General features: G+C 34.4%; 1 protein-coding gene and 1 pseudogene across 2 annotated transcripts; both read right to left on the minus strand.

The window, feature by feature from the left end:
- Positions 1 to 1,161: 1,161 nt before the first annotated feature.
- LOC107469480 (uncharacterized) lies at positions 1,162 to 6,343 on the minus strand. 2 transcript variants are annotated; one of them, XR_008004612.1, is made up of 2 exons: positions 6,254 to 6,343; positions 1,162 to 1,372 (listed from the first exon to the last, which is right to left on the minus strand). XR_008004612.1 is itself a non-coding variant. In XM_016088851.3 (2 exons), exons 1-2 carry the CDS (start codon positions 2,439 to 2,441, stop codon positions 1,292 to 1,294), a joined length of 399 nt encoding a protein of 132 aa, XP_015944337.2. In that variant the 5' UTR covers positions 2,442 to 2,479; the 3' UTR covers positions 1,162 to 1,291. The 2 variants fall into 2 exon arrangements, 1 of the variants encoding a protein (XP_015944337.2); XM_016088851.3 differs by lacking the exon at positions 6,254 to 6,343 and adding an exon at positions 2,124 to 2,479.
- Positions 6,344 to 14,570: 8,227 nt separating this feature from the next.
- Positions 14,571 to 16,674, minus strand: LOC107469468 (triphosphate tunnel metalloenzyme 3-like; annotated as a pseudogene).
- Positions 16,675 to 17,131: the final 457 nt, after the last annotated feature.

A 17,131-nucleotide genomic window follows, 5' to 3' on the forward strand; every position in this document is an offset into this window, starting at 1 on the left:
ATCAAAAGAAAATTTGATCCTTCATTAATTTTAACCCTCTTCTACATAACACTTAACGCTCATGCATGATTGTCATCATAATAACGTGCTGTTAGACAAGTTCTATTAATTTATGGTGAATTTCTATGAAAGGGATCCCGTAGTCTCATAATAAGTAGCAGCAGAGTCGAATTATCTCTTATTTCTCTATAATTTAGTTAATTATTAAATATTTTGTATCTTATTTATTTGAGATGGTAGTTCGTGAACCTTTTCTCTTTTTGGATCAAGATCTTCTAAAGTGAGGAAGTTGGTAAAGTAGTAAAGTGAGGAGTTAATTATTCTTAAATTAATATAGTAGGACACACATTTCATGAAAGTGGCAAAATCAATTGTGATTAACTCTTCAATTTATCACTTTTGCAATTTACTCACTTTAATGGATCCAAATCTATCATACCATTGGTAGCCTACTTCCTCTGGATAGTTTGCGACCAACATTTGCCCAACTATATATCTATGACATAGAAAATGAAATTGATAATCGGATAGGCACACTCACTACAAAAAAGGGGGTTAAAACAGCGGTTATTTTGGGGAATTACGGCGGTTAAAACCGCCATTATTACCGAAAATGGCGCCCCCAAGAAACGCCGTTATTCTAGGCGCCATTCTGGTTATTACGGCGGTTTTCAGAAAACCGCCACAATTACCTTAGGATAATACGGTGGTTCTCTGAGGGTTAAAATGGCGGTTTGTAACTGCCATTATTTCCGTATAAAATGGCGGTTTCTGAATTGTTTAAAATGGCGGCTATAACCGCCGTTTTTTCCAGGATGTCGTGGCATCATTTGTGTTTAAAATGGCGGTTTTTAACCACCGTTTTTACTATTATAACCGCCATTTTTACCAGATTATAATGGCATCTTATGTGTTTAAAATGGCAGTTTCTAGCCGCCGTTTTTACCAGGTTATAATGGCATCTTTTGTGTTTAAAATGGCAGTTTTTAACTGCCGTTTCTACCAGCGTATAATGGCATCTGATGACAATTTTATGCTTTTTAAAATAAGATTGAAACTACCAATTTAAAGTGATATTTTCGAAACTCACTTAAAAATCTCGTAATAACCAAAAGGCATAATCATAAATCAAACATCATTAGATGATTTTTAATTCATACATGATCCAAAAGTCATAATCCAAGTCATAATTGAAATGTCATAATCCAAAAACAAAGTATCAAAGTAACATTTTTCAATAATAGGCCTTAACATATAATTCTTAATATACGTCTTAACATATCAAGTAAGGTCATGCTTCCTTATTGCTTGCTCCAGAAGACCTACTTCCTAACTCTTTTGGTGATGGAATCTCACTCTCCTGATCCAATCTCTACAACAAAAATATAACTATTATGAGCACAAGAAATGCAAGGAAATGGCATATATTGATATACATTTATCATGTCTAATTACATAGCATTGATACAATAATGAAACCAATTTAAAATTATAGAGCCAACTAACCACTTGAAAACATTTCAAATACAAGGCCAGTCCAATCATTCAGAAATTCAGTCTTTAATTGATGCTATAAATCTCTAATACATAAAGTAAGGTTACATTTGTAAAACAATCCATTATGCTTACTTTTCAATAATATATCCCTAGCAGAGATCATCTAGGGGGTAAAAAAATCATATCAATTTCTCACCACAAATTTGCCAGTTGACATTCAACAAATAAAATACCAGTTGAACAACACATATGGCAGAGGCAATCTGAAGAATAAAATGTACCATAAATTCTTTAGTTCATGGAAACTGGATGGAGAAACCAATACCAGTTTTTGTGATATTCACAGGGCCAAAGTCCTTAGACAATTTAAGCTAAGCTGTTTTGTGTTATGTTGAGCTTAGAAGGTAAGACTTTAATTTGCACCTTTACCCAAAGCAGTGTTGTGTTGTGTTCCACTACTTGAACTATCTTATGTGTGTGGTTGAGGCTATACTATAAATTACATTCCAGCATAAGCTATATGCCTTTTGTTAAACTTGTGTTAATTATTACTATCACTCTAGCATAAGCTAGCACTACTACTAATTATATTAATAATAGGAATCATAGGCAGAATATGAATGTACCTGTGAAACTTGTTGAGTAGGGAACATTCCAGCCAATTGTATTGGAATTTTACCTCCTTCCTTAGAAGCAATATAGGATACTAGCGCTTGCAATTGCGCTTTAACACTATCCAACTCCTCTTGCACATTTGGACCACAAGTAGATGATGTGCCAACATCATTTGAAGAACCTAAATTCATTTGACTAATCCTTGTGGTGTTGTTCTTGAAAGCAATTGTTGGAACAGCTCCCATACCTAAACCTCGAACACGGCCAGGGTGCTCTTTCCCAAAAACTACTCCAAGAGCATCAAGAGGAGAATTAACAGTTAATTCCATCGGTTGTTGGCTGCTATGTGCTTCAATCTTCTCCTACATATATAAAAAGAAAGAGAAAGAATAAAAAATAGTATTATCTTATAAAAAAGAAAGAAAAAGAAATACAAACAAGTTACTTATTGGACTTTAGTCTTACCGCTATTTCTTTAGCCTTTTCATTAACATAACTTCCATTTATTTTCTTGTGAGTGATGTCCCACATTTGAACTCTATTAACTTCTTTTCCTGTCTCTTCCGTCTAAAATTTAAGAAAAGTAGAAAGACTTGATAAACAAATAGCAGCCTAATAACTTAGATTAGATATGCAGAAAATTAAGAGATGATGCATGCATTATATTTGAGATAGATTAGATATGCATGCATTAATTGATTACCAATTCAGCCCTTCTTCTTGCAATTGATATAGCACCTGAAGTATGAGGAATTATTTGTTTTTGCCGAATTTCTTGATTCCTCTTACAAAGTTTCTACAAGTTGAATTTGGACACACATAAGAATAGGGTAAAAATGTGCACTAACCACAGCAATATTCCTCTTACTAAATTCTGTAAATTTATAGCAATATTCACTTCTGCATGTTAACCGCAAGAACCATCATCTTTCAAAACTGACTTAAATAGGGTACAAATGTGCACTAACCACAGCAATTTAGGACTAAAATAAACAGAGAATGTACCACTATTTAAGACTATCCCGCAGCCAGAAATCAACATCACTCTTCAACAACATTGACTACTTCATATTCAATTATATATATTCAACAACATTAACTAGGAGAGTAAGTACTTACCTGAGTTTCAGGCTTCAAACGATATTCTACGAATAAAGCCCATTGATCAGGAGCAATATCTTCTGGTGCATTAATTATGATCTCGTTTTTACTCAACCTCGGATCATCAAAATCATTCCAAAGCTTTATTCTATGTTCCCTCCATTTTTTGCCAAGCGATTGGAGCAAAAATCGATTGGTAGTTCGAAAGGAGAACCCATTGATACTAAATGTAGAAAACCTCTTGGCATATCATGATGGACCCCTTGCTAAGTATCTCAAATCCTCATGCACAATATTCATAACGTCTGGGTTCATAAGCTATTATGATAGAACAACATATTAGTTATTATATCCACAAATATTGCTCAATATTAGCAAAAAATGATCACTTTTCTATTTACCTGCGTAGGAAACCAAGTAAAAAAATCTTTATTGACTCTTTTTTCTATCTCTACATTTGATGGCCTTCTACCCTTAGATCTTCTTCGTATAAAATCTTTGAAGTCACTGTCAGATATGAAAGTTTAACTCTAACTAAACAACTATTTTCAAGTAAATAAAAAATATGTACGCAAATCCTTAAGTACTTACTCAATGAACGGTTTGACATATGGACAATTTAGAACCACATAGCGATGTGCTTGTTTTTTTTCCATAGGTGACAACTCAAATACTGTGAAAGCTCCCTTAGAGTTACCCATTTGTGGAAAAAGCGAATCAACATGTTTATTGTAATTACCATCCGGACGGTCATCAACACGTGGTGGCCTATTAAATCTTGTCTCAATCCCTTCTAAGTATCGAGAGCAAAATGTAAGAGCTTCTTCAGCCACATATCCTTCAGCTATAGAACCTTCTGATTTAATAAGACTTAAGCTTTTAGAGCACAACTGTTGAAAGAATGAAGACAACTCTATTAGAACTGCAGTGACTTTATCTGGTAGCACATTACGTATGGCAATGGGTAATAGTTGCTGCATAAGGACGTGGCAATCATGGCTCTTCAATCCAGAAAGCTTTCTTTGCTTCAGGTCAACACACCGTGAAATATTACTCGAGAGACCATCTAGTACTCTAATATTCTTTATAGTACGCAAGAATACATCTTTCATGGAATTTGACATTGTGAACAAAGATGGATGATATCTCCCATTTTCATCTGGCCATAAATCTTTCCTTATACCCATTTCTTTGAGATCCTTACGAGCTTTGAGATTATCCTTTGACCTTCCAGTCTCATTGAGCAAAGTGTATAACACATTGTCGCAAACATTCTTTTCAATGTGCATGACATCTAGATTGTGGCGCAATAAGTTAGACTCCCAATAAGGAAGAGGCGATGTCCCAAAAAACACCATTTTCCACCATGCTTTAATCTATATGAATCAGTGTTGAAGTTACATGTGGGACAAGCATATTTATTGTGTACGTTCCACCCAGATAAGTTACCAAGGCCTGGAAAATCATTAATTGTCCACATTAATGCTGCTCGCAATGTAAACATTTCATTCTTGAACCTATCTAATGTTTGAACACCATCATGCCACAACTCTTTTAACTCTTTGATAAGAGGTTGTAAGTATACGTCTATGTTGTTCCCTGGCATTTTCTCTCCAGGAATAATCATTGACAAGATTAGTGATGTTGGCTTCATGCACTCCCATGGAGGCCGATTGTATGGAATAAGCACCACTGGCCAAACGCTATAGTTTGTACGCATAGCTTCAAAGGGGTTGAATCCATCAGCTGCAAGACCAAGACGTACATTTCGAGGATCTTCGGCAAACCTATCATGAAGTAAATCAAATGTCTTCCAAGCTTCAGAATCTTGCGGATGCCTCATCTTCGAATCTTTCTTTTCTGCCGAAGCATGCCATCGCATTGATTGAGCAGTCTTAGAACACATGAATAATCGTTGAAGTCTCGGTTTTAGTGGAAAGTATCGCAAGATGTTTGCCGGTTTCTTCTTTTTAGCATCGCTCCATTTAGATGTCTTGCATCTTTTGCATTCTTGCAAATCTTCATCCTCCCCCCAATATAACATGCAGTCATTAGGGCAAGCAGGTATCTTGGTATAATTAAGCCCTAGTTTGTTTATGGTTTTCTTGGCCTCATAGAATGTATTTGAAATCTTCGCATTTCCAAAAGCATCTTTTATTAACTTGAGAATTTCGGTCATGGCTTTGTCGCTTATTCTGTATAAGCACTTTATGTGATACAGACTAATCAAGAAAGACAGTTTTGAATACTTTGTGCACCCTTCATACAATTGTTCACTACCATCTTCCAACAACTTGTAAAATTCTACATTTTCTCCATTGTGCTCTTCATTTTTTGCATCTTCTATGTTGTCTTCATCTCCATCTCCATCTCCATCTTCTATGTTGTCTTCATCTCCATCTCCATCTCCATCTTCTATGTTGTCTTCATCTCCATCTCCATCTCCATCTTCTATGTTGTCTTCATCTCCATCTCCATCTTCATTCAAGTCAGGTCCAGCAACTCCAAACGCGTCATTGAGCATTGTTACCATTGGATGTTGAGATGTCGAATCATCTTGTACAATTTGACTAGTTTGATGAGCTTGTGACCCAACTCCAACTGCTTCTTCACCATGCCAATACCAAACTTTGTAGTTTTCTGGAAACGGCTTGACTATTAAATGTTCAAAAACTTTCTCTCTTGTTTGCCACTTGCCAAAACTACACACCGGACAAGGGCATTTAATCAGATGACCCCCGAGAGATCGATGCTCAAAGGCGAAATCCAAAAACTTGTTTAGACCATCTTTATACTCGTGCGTGTTTCGTGATTTTCCAATACATGACTTATCAATTGACATGACTAAGAGGGACTACAAATAGGAATATTAAAAAATCTATTCATTAAAAATCTCTCTCTCTCTCTCTCATATTAACTAGGCAACTAACTAGTATATATCAGCAGGCGCTACTATAAAAAGAAATTCTTGTATGCAAATTAGATATCAAACAAATACTTAAATAATATTCTAAAAAAATTATAAAAAAATTATAATTACCTCTTTCAAATGATAATTTTGTGGCTGTAACTGTGGCTTTATGAACTTTTCCTTCTCAGGTAGTTGTATATATGTAAATTAATTTTTTTCTACAAGATAAAAAGAAACAAAAAAATAAATAAAACAAATATATTATTTAGATGAAATGATCAGTAATTAAATTCAACTTTATATGTTATTGGGATTGATTAATTAAGCCCAAAGATATATAATGGGTTGGATACGATTGAGAATTAATTAAGCCCAAACATGATATTCCAACTTATTTGAATTTTGAAACTCAAATTAATAGCATCTATTTTTTTTTTCAAATTATTTATCTATATCTCAATTTAACCCAAATGAGTTAAAATTACAAAATCAGAGTTCTAATTCCATGCTAAGTAGGAGTAAGTAGCAAGAATATGTGTGCATCCGACAAAATGCTATGTTATTATTTTGGTCCCAATTTCAGTTATTCATTTATTTTAAAAGAAACAAAAATATAGTACCTTTAATATAATAAGAAACAAGAGCAGGTGATTAATTAAGCAACTAAAAGTTTGAACAAAATTGCAATAAAAGAACCACATGCTCACACCGAAAAGGAAAACTATACATGCAATTAAAAATACAAAGATTTGAAGTTCCTAATGTTGATAGTTGTTGAGATTTAATGCTACACAGAGCAACCAAATTATACATTAATGAAATGAGCTTTTCAATGCTTATTATTAGTTAATAAAAATAGATCAAATTAAATAGTAGAAAAGGAAAACTTTCGATGTATAATAATAATAAGTGTTATGGGGTCAAACAAAAGAGAAGCAACAACACGTGGTTATGCACAATAAAACTAGATTATTACTCTTAACCTAGCTAGCTAATTCAGAGAACAGAATGGGAGATGGGAGATGGGAGAACACAATAATTATAAGTTCGAACAATGGGGATGGGAGATGCTAAAGCAGGGACCTTGATTGAGCCCACAATGTTAAATAATCAGCTGTGGATTAAGTTATAAGAGTATTTTTCTAAAAAATAATGTGAAAAAGCAAGCTAAGAACAATTTGTATTAAAGACTAGCTTCAAAACTCCCAAGCACTTAGATGTAAAAGGCTAACTGTAGGGGTTGGGACGAAACAAAAAAGAACATGGATAATGAAGAAACAATCACTCACACAGTCAAAGAGGCAACCAAGTCAGCTTTGGTGAAGTTCACTCCAGCATTGTATTTTGTGAACTCCCCAATTTTGGTGTCGTAAGAGAGCTTAGAACCAATTGCAAGTACGTCAGTCCCTACAACATCAGAGACAAAACTGAACTAGTTATTTGTGTACATTCTGGACATTTGTTCTAATTTAGTACTAGTTATTTTACATTTCAGGCTGATATTGTAAATGGGGACAAAGTTCAGCAAGAAGGAAAAACTTGAAATAATAATGTATAATTTATAATCACCGGATAATTATAATTAATCCAAAAGGGAATGAAGGAATAGTGAATGGTAAAAATTAATTAGTTAATGATGGTTTGATCATGTGGACTGCTGCTGCTTAAGTAAACAGCTATATATATATATAGTTAGTATCCAATTGAATATTGATTGATGATGATGTATTATTATTGTAGCAAGAAATTAAAAGTGGTGAATAAGAGATATCTATATACCCTACTATGCATGCACATACTAAACTTCCACCTGTTCACCAACAGAGACAAAACTCAACTTATTGCCAATGAAAGATATAGTTCAAGGTTTAGTATAGTTTCAATGAGTTCATTTCTTAAATTTTATAATCCACTCTTGTCTATGGAGATGTAAGGTTTACACTGCAAATGAATGTCTTACCTTTTCAGACCTTTGATCAGGAACTCTGAAGTTAAAGATGGTTTTGAGACCAGGAGCAGGCTCATTAACAGTGATGGTTGTGAAGAGCTGAAACGCAAAAGCATGATTAACATTAGTAAAGCATACATAACAGGTAAGTCCTGAATTGAGTTTCAAGAAAATTGACAATAGCAGCTACGAGCACACTATAATTAAAGTTTATATTGTCCAATATCAACCTCCTGAAAATTGCATTAATATTGTCCAAACAGGGCACCCAATTAAAATACAGTGTCAAAATGGTAAACATAACACTAAGATAAATAATACCCCTTGAATACCCTTGGGTATTTCATTGCCTCAGTGCTTGTACTTGAATCAAATTTTAACAATAGGGAGTATTTGACATACTTGCTACAGGAAAATTTCAATAGTTATGTAGACAGAAACATAGTATATTATATGGCTGTCAGAGTCGATTCAAGCCATCTCAGATCATGGAAACTGAAATCAAAATCAGACTATCAGTGGGAGGAAAATAAAAGTATTTTTCATTTAACAGGGTAATAACTTACAACTAATAACATGTACTATAATCAAAATCCAAAGAAAAGAAGGCAAGGGATCAGCTCATGTGATTAAAGTGACTCAATTCTTTACTAACAGCAGAAATGATTAACTAAAGTGATAGATATTATGAACAGAATCACAGAACAGAGCCCTACTTCACTAAGCTTATTCAGTCTGAACTCATTCATCAATTCACTATATTAAGAAATAGCAGGATGAATTAACTAGAAAATCCAAAACAATAATAAGAGTGGCAGCAATTGAACCATTGACACATGCATCGAAGTAAATACATAAGGAAAGAGAAAGTGAAGTTACCGTAAGGAGAAATGAGGAGATGAAAAGAGAGGTTGGTTTTTTAGGTCCAATATAGTGCTGTTCCAAGATCTGAGATCTTTGACTGGTTGAACACAAGACCTGATCAGCGTCAATCACCCTCACACCAACGTCACTGGAATGCTTCAACACAAAGAAAACGATCGCGGAGCTGCAGAGAAACAAAAACCCCCAAAAATCAGCAACAAAAAACGAAGAAATCAGTAACTGGCGGAGAGGGAGAGGTACCTAGAGAACTTGAGAGGGAGCTGCAGAGAAACAAATCAGTAACTGGCGGAGAGGGAAAGGTACCGGCGGAGAGAGGAGAAGCCTGAGAGGGAAGAACGGCGTTGCCGGAGCACGGAGGAGACGAAGGAGACGAAGGAGAGAGAAGGGAGATTGAGAGCGCTGTTACTGTGTTTTGTTTAATGAGGCTAGGGTTGCAATTCTATTGTTTTATATACGCGTGAAAACGGCGGTTCAAAACCGCCATAATCACCAGAACCGCCACAATACACAAAGTTAATTATGGCAGCAACCAAACATGCCATAAAAACCGGGTATTACGGCGGTTCTTTAAAACCTCCGTAATATCAATGCCATTTTAAACTCTTTTTTTTGTAGTGACTTCAATAATTTTCATGCAACCAGTCAAAGATTTTAGTTATTTTTTATCTGCGAGAGAGAATAACATAAATTTTATTGTATTTTTTTGTGTGCAGTTCTAATGAAGCTATAAATGAGCGGGATAGAAAAATTATGTCAATATTAAGAAATGTGCTAGACAAATATAATAGTTTGGCGAAGAGTTTTCGCTGAGCAAGAGATAGGTACTAATAGAAAAATTGCATAAACATAAAGCTTAAGTTGATTAGCTAGTAAAAGAACTACAGATGGCAGGACATACAACTTGCCATCTGCATCTGAAGTGGCTGCATTAATTTTTGGCGATGTCGAACAACTAAGCAAAGATAAAGATATTATTATAGAGAGTCAAACTAGAAAGCTCCAACGGATTGATATTTTTCACCCATCTTATTTAGCCTTGCAATATCCATTGTTATTTCCGTATGGGGAGGATGAATTTTGTTTGGGTATTGCAACATCAGATTCTATCTCCGCTAGGCCTACAAAGAAAAACAAAACAATCACTTTGCGACAATTCATTACTTTTCGACTACAGAAAAGGACGGGTGAATCTCCGCTAATTTTGAGATCAAATAGATTATTTCAACAGTTTCTGGTAGATGCCTACACAATGGTGAAATCAGAGAGGTTAAAATTCTTTAGGTGTAAATAACCATAGTCGAGGGTTGATAAATACAAATGTTTGCATGAAAGTCTTATAAATGGGGGTGTAGATGCTGCAAGGCTTGGCAAAAGAATCATTCTTCTCGATACTTTTACCGGTGGACCTAGGTACATGATGAATAATTGCAAAGATGCATTTACAATTTGCAGATATGTAGGATATCTTAGCTATTTTATCACTATGACCTGTAATCCTGAATGTGTTGAGATAAAAAGAGAAGTGACTTTCATTAGATTGAAGGCAGAAGACCGCCCGCCCTGATATATTGTGTCGAGTTTTCTATATCAAGCTTGATGGTTTGATTGATGACCTAAAAGAAGGAATAATCTTTGGCAAAATATTGGGATGTAAGTATGTGTTTATGCAACACCTTATTAAAATCTTATGGTTTAATGTTTTACTCATTTGTCTTTTTCAATTTTTAGATGTTTGCACTATAGAGTTTCAAAAGAGAAGGCTTCCGCATACACATATCCTTTTATTCATGAGTAACGAGTTCAAGCCACAAACACCAGATGACATAGACAAACATATAATAGCTGAGATTCCTGATGAAAATGAAAGGCCAAATCTACATGGAGCTGTTTAAAATTACATGGTACATGGTCTATGTGGTCCGTACAACAAGAATTCACCTTGTATGAATAATTGATCCTGTTCAAAGTTTTATCCGAAAGATTTTAGGTAGCGAACACTCATTGATGAAGCCAGATTTCCCAAATATAGACATACTGATAATGGTCGAACAGTGAAGAAAAGGAAATGTGTACTGGACAATAAGTTCATTGTTTCGTATAATCCAGAATTGTAGCTCAAGTTCGGGTGCCACATATATATGGAATACAAATGCCAAACAAGTTCTATTAAGTATATGTTTAAGTATGCTCACAAGGACAATGATCGCGTAACAGCTACCCTGTACAAAGTTGGTGATTTGTCAGAAGCCACACAAGCTGTTGACGAAATTAGAAATTACTATGATTGTAGGTAAATTTTGGCATGTGAGACAGTCTGACATTTATTTGGATATGAAATCTAAGAGAAAGAACCATTTGTGATTAGACTTTCACTCTTTTTGGAGGATGAGCAACTTGTGGTTTATAGTGAAACTTCTAATGTGAATGATATCATAAAAAGAGTAGTATCTCATAAGTCCATATTTTTGGGATGGATGGTGGTGAACATGTCATATCCCTATGCTTGAAGTCTGACTTATACTGAGTTTCCAACCAAGTTTGTTTGGAAGGACGATGCTTCAAAGTGGTTTCCTTGAAAGTAAGGCTTTGCAATTGGAAGGTTGACTCATGTACCTGCACGTAATGACGAGTTTATATTCAATTTTGATCTTCTTTATTTGATGATTTAAATTTAAAATCTTAACAGCATATACCCCACGTCAATTTTATTCGATTTATCTAGACTAGAAAATAAATGTTCAAATAACTTTCAACAGTTATAATCTAATGTTCTATAGATTATACAATTTTAGAATTGTTCTCTATTTTTTAGAAAAAATAATTTTTTTACGCATGTGTAGCTACATAATAATTGAAACCGCGTAGCCTAATCCGTTTAGCAACTTAAAAGTGGGATTTTAACCAAATTTTTTGTGGCAAATACCGAAAAATATTACCAACGGGTTCTCTTGAATACTTAGAGGATGTATGGATTTTTGAGATATAAGAACAGTAGGAGGAACAATTCATGCTACTTATAGAGATGCATGCTTTGCTCTTGGACTCTTGCAAGATGACAGAGAATTCATGTATGCAATTAAGGAAGCAAGTTCGTGGGCCTCAGGATCATATGTTAGGAGGTTGTTTGTCATTGTATTAACATCCAACAATATCTCAAGACCAAAATATGTCTGGGATAGATGTTGGCATGAACTCTCAGATGATATTTTGTATCGACAAAGAACCGTAATAAACATGAGGGGTGAGTTATTATTAATTGCAATTATAAAAGTCCTTTATTATTGATCATTTTTAGTTTGATTGAATTTTTACAGTATCGTATAATATGCAGAGTTAACCATGTCAGATGATGAGATTAAGCAGTTATGCTTAATGAATATAGACAAGATCTTACATTCCTATGGTAAAATCTTGAAAGACTATCCTCCTATGCCTTTAGCAACTGAAGTTGATAGTTCTTTGTTAACCGAAAGGGTTATCAGGGAACAGCTAAACTTTAACAGGGATAAGTTAAAGAAAAATGCCTCAGACATGTTAGCCATCGCAACACCTGAGCATAAATATGTGTTCAATAAAATTGTTACAGCTGTGTATTGTGATGAAAGGGAGGTTTTTTCTTTGTGTATGGTCATGGGGGTACTGAAAAAATATTTTTCTAGAACTTTATGTCCGCTGAGATTCACTCAAGGGGTGATATTGTGTTAAATGTTACTTCAAGTGGTATTGCATCTTTACTTCTTCCTAATGAAAGAACGGTACACTCAAGGTTCAAAATACTGCTGAATATAACTGAGAATTCTGTATGTAACATCAAACCTGGTTCCCTTCAAGCAATTCTGTTGTTGAAAGCCAAACTTATAGTTTGGGATGAGGCTTCAATGGTTAGTAAGTACTGCTATGAAGCACTTGATAAATACTTGGGTGATATCATGAGGTTTTATCCAACATATAACAAAGATTTACCCTTTGGAGAAAAAGTGATTGTACTAGGTGGAGACTTTAGACAAATCCTTTCTGTCATTCTACGAGGATTGAGACAAGATATCATTCATTCAACCGTGAATTTGATTTATCTTTGGAAGTTTTGTCAGGTGCTCAAACTAACAAAAAACATGAGACTCTCTGTAAGGACAACTGCTTCATATCAAGATGAGACAAAGGAATTTAGTGAGTGGTTATTGAAAGTTGGTGATGGTCTAATAGGTGACAATATGGATGGTGAATCTGAGATATGTCTTCCAGAAGATATTGTTATTCCTTCTTTGGACCAGGCATTTGATGAGTTGGTTCATTTTTTTATCTAAATATTTTGGAAAATATGTCTTCAAAGGATTTTTTTCAAAGCAAGAACTATACTGGCTCCCACACTAGACATCGTTGAAGAGGTCAACAACCATCTTATGGCTATCATTCCTGGAGGGGAAAAATTATATCTTAGCTCGGATTCAATTTGTATGGATGAAGGGAATATGGAGAGTCAACTAGATCTCTATGGTCCTGAATTACTGAATAGCATAAATTGCTCTGGTTTGCCTCCACATAAATTAACACTTAAGGTTGGTGCTCTGGTGATGTTACTGGGAATATTGACCAATCCAGTGGTCTTTATAATGATACAAGGCTACAAGTTAGGAAGCTTGGAAATCATATCATAGAATGTGAAGTCTTAACAGGTAACAATATTGGTCATATTGCTTTGATTCCAAGAATGAATATGGTACCAACAAATGAAACCACCCCAGTTAGATTTCAACAAAGACAGCTTCCCATAATAGTATCATTTGTCATGACAATTAATAAGTCTCAGGGACAAACTTTATCTCATGTTAGATTGTACTTGCCCAAACCAGTTTTTACACATGACCAACTATATGTGGCACTTTCAAGAGTTAAGAGCAAGAGAGGTTTAAAAGTTTTACTTATAAATCACGTAGGAATGTCTGCAAATTCAACCATCAATGTTATTTATAGATAAGTCTTTGAAAAAATAGGATTCTAATGTAAATACTTAAATTTTATTTTAAATTCTATATTGAAATCGATGTATAATTATTTTACTTTAAAAAAAGTGTAAAATGATAATTATTCATTATTTTCAAGTTAAACTTTGATTTTAATAATAATTTTATAAATTTTTTAAAATAATAATTATTGTGTGTGTGTGTTTTTTTTAAATATCCAAACATAAAAACTTTTTTTTACTTTTATAATTTTTTTCATACTGAGCATGGGTTCATACACTAGTTTGATAGTATAAAAATAATATAAAATAAAAATAATAAATAGCCATTTTTTACTAAAAAGATTGAGGCGTTAACAAAATCTATTACAAATAATTTAAACAAGACTTGTAATCTTTAATGTTTATTTTTATCCGACATTTCTAACCAAACTCTAAACCCTACGTGTGATCCTACCTAATGGTAAGCTCTCATAAGTGGCAAATAGTGTTAGTAATGTCATTCAAAACTGTGGGTGTGACTAAAAAGTAAAAACTCTATCTAACTTCGGCTACAAGCTGATTTGAAATGAGATTAAGCTATGTAACATAAAGAAGCTAGATATGCAAAACTGTTAAGGGGTGTATTATGTATGTATGTAACTTTAAACAAACTATGTACATAATATTCTAATAATGCAATACAACTTCAAGAACTCCTTCAATACCCGCTTAGCCTCTTCAGGATCAACACTCTCATATTCAATCTTGTAAAGAGTTCTAAAGTCAAAGTTTGTCTGATCTCATCCACCTCTAATTTCAAACATTTTCACTCATAAACACTTATAATGTTTCCGAAACCCATGAATTCATTCTCCCTCTTCACCCCAAACTTATTCCTCACCTTCTCCAAAACCCTAGATTCCACTTGCCCAAGCTTCCCAGGCTTCGCGACATAATCAAGACCAACCCTAGCGTTCAAATCTTCCTCGTCTTCCTCCATGCAGCTCACTGATATGAGAATTAATGTTGGTTTAAAATTTCACAAAATAGAGTTTCATTGCAAGTATAGTCCAAACCAACAACTAACTCTCAATCAAAGTTTAATTTCATTTGTCACAACACAAACCAATAAAAATCGGGAGTTTTAAATCTCGTGTCGTCTTTCCTCGGACAACGCAAATTAGGTGTACGTTCTTGGTTGTGAAATAAAGGAAGTTTTGAAATATAAAACGAAAATTAAAAGAACTAAGGGATAAAAGAAACAAGAAGAGATCAAAATTGAAATTAATGCGAGTAAAAAGTAAGTAAGGTCAAAACTAGTGAAAATGCTATAAATGCATAAAATAGCCTTGACTTGGGAATGAGAATTAAGGAATCTTATCATCGTCATAACCACAACTATGACAACTATAATGAGTCAATCTCGCTTCGTCAACCCCTAACATCGAGGAGTAAGTCAAGCAAGCATAATTGACTTTAATCTATAAGTCCTAGCTAACTTACTAATTTCTTAGTAAAAAGCTAGCGTCAATGGAAACAAGAGTCAATTAACTACCCAAGAATTACCACTAAATGTCGAACATTATGACTCTAGTATCCTAGGAACTCATTTCCCAAGCCAAGTGTGAAAATCTACTCAAAATTTTCAAGTGGCATTTTCACAAACACTTGGTGGGCATAAAACCAAAACACAGGAAATAGAAAAGAAAAATGAAAATATCACCAAACTATTCACAATATCAACAATAGAAACTCAATCAAGCATAGAAAAATCATAAAGCATCAAATTCATAAACAAAAGATCCAAGAAACCAAAATTGCATATATTAACAAAATAACTTGAACCATAAAAAATGTAACAAAGTAATGTAATTAAAGAAGAAATTAAAGAGTACTTACAAAAGAGATGAGCAAACTTTAAGATCAAAGCTTAAACTATAAAATGCTTCAATGAAACTTAAATAAATCCTAAGGGAGAATTTTCTACACTACACTACTCTTACTCCTAAATTATGCTTTCTATCCTAAAAGTGATCTCTCTAAGCTAATGCTTTGATATGGAATGAAATTTTTTCCATATAGCACTCCAAAATGGCTTCAGCACTTCCAAAATTGGGCCAAAGAGCCCAAAAATTGCGAGCCACGTGCTTCATTAATGAAGTCACGCGTAGGGACTTGTGCGTACGCACAGAGGTGTGCGTACGCACACTTACTGATTTTTCCACTTGTGCGTACGCACAGAAGGTTGTGCATATGCATACTTGGCTGTGTGCTTCTCCTTTGTTTTCTTCATATGTTCTCCTTTTTTGCATGCTTCCTTCTACTTTTGCTTAGCCATTCTTGCCTAATCGAGCTAACATCACTTAACAAAACATGTCATGGTATCAAATGGCATAAAAGTAGAATTAAAATGATCAATTTAAACACAAAATACATGTTGTCACATTTAGGTTCAATTTAGGGAGAAATCACAAAAGTATGCTATTTTAGTGATTAAGTGTGAGTTTATATGATGAAATCCGTCTAATTTATGCCAAAATTTATCATCAAATATGGACTCATTACTCACGTTGTCAATCAAAACAGTCTTCGCCTTCAATGAACCAATGCACTGATCCTCACGGAGCACTGCACGCTTTGATAAGAGATCCAAGTCGGCACCGTCAAAGAAGATGTTATGCTGGCGGTAGGTTGCGGCATGGAAGGGTGCGAGCAAGGCAATGATTTTTTTGTGCGAGTCGGTGTTGGGAGGCGAAACTTCACTTCAACTTCCATTGGAAAATGGAGCTCTGAGAGGGAGCGGAGAGTGAGGAAGGAGGGGAATTTAAGGAGAAAGGCCGATGCGATGCGGCGAGTATGTCATAGACTTTGTAACAACTTATTCTTCGTTATTGAATTGAATAAAGTTTTGAATAAAACTCTATATCCAAGCAAAATTCTTATCCAAGTCTATCCAAGTTGTTATAACAACTTTTCAAATTACGTGTTCTTCTCTTTCTCATTCTCCATTTCTTTCTCCTTCTCCTCTTCCTCGTATTTCTTCTTCTTCTTCCAAATTCGCGCAGATTCTTCTTTTTCCCTTCTTCTTCTTCTTCTTCTTCTTCTTCTTCTTCTTCTTCTCTTTCAAATTTGCACGCGCAGGTTTTTCTTCTCTTCCTCTTAGAGATTATCAATTCAGAACACTTGTGTCCATTTAATTCAAAACAATTCAATTCAATTCATAATAAACCGA

This window comes from Arachis duranensis, chromosome 10 (genome assembly GCF_000817695.3).
Source record: "Arachis duranensis cultivar V14167 chromosome 10, aradu.V14167.gnm2.J7QH, whole genome shotgun sequence".
Classification (NCBI taxonomy): domain Eukaryota; kingdom Viridiplantae; phylum Streptophyta; class Magnoliopsida; order Fabales; family Fabaceae; genus Arachis; species Arachis duranensis.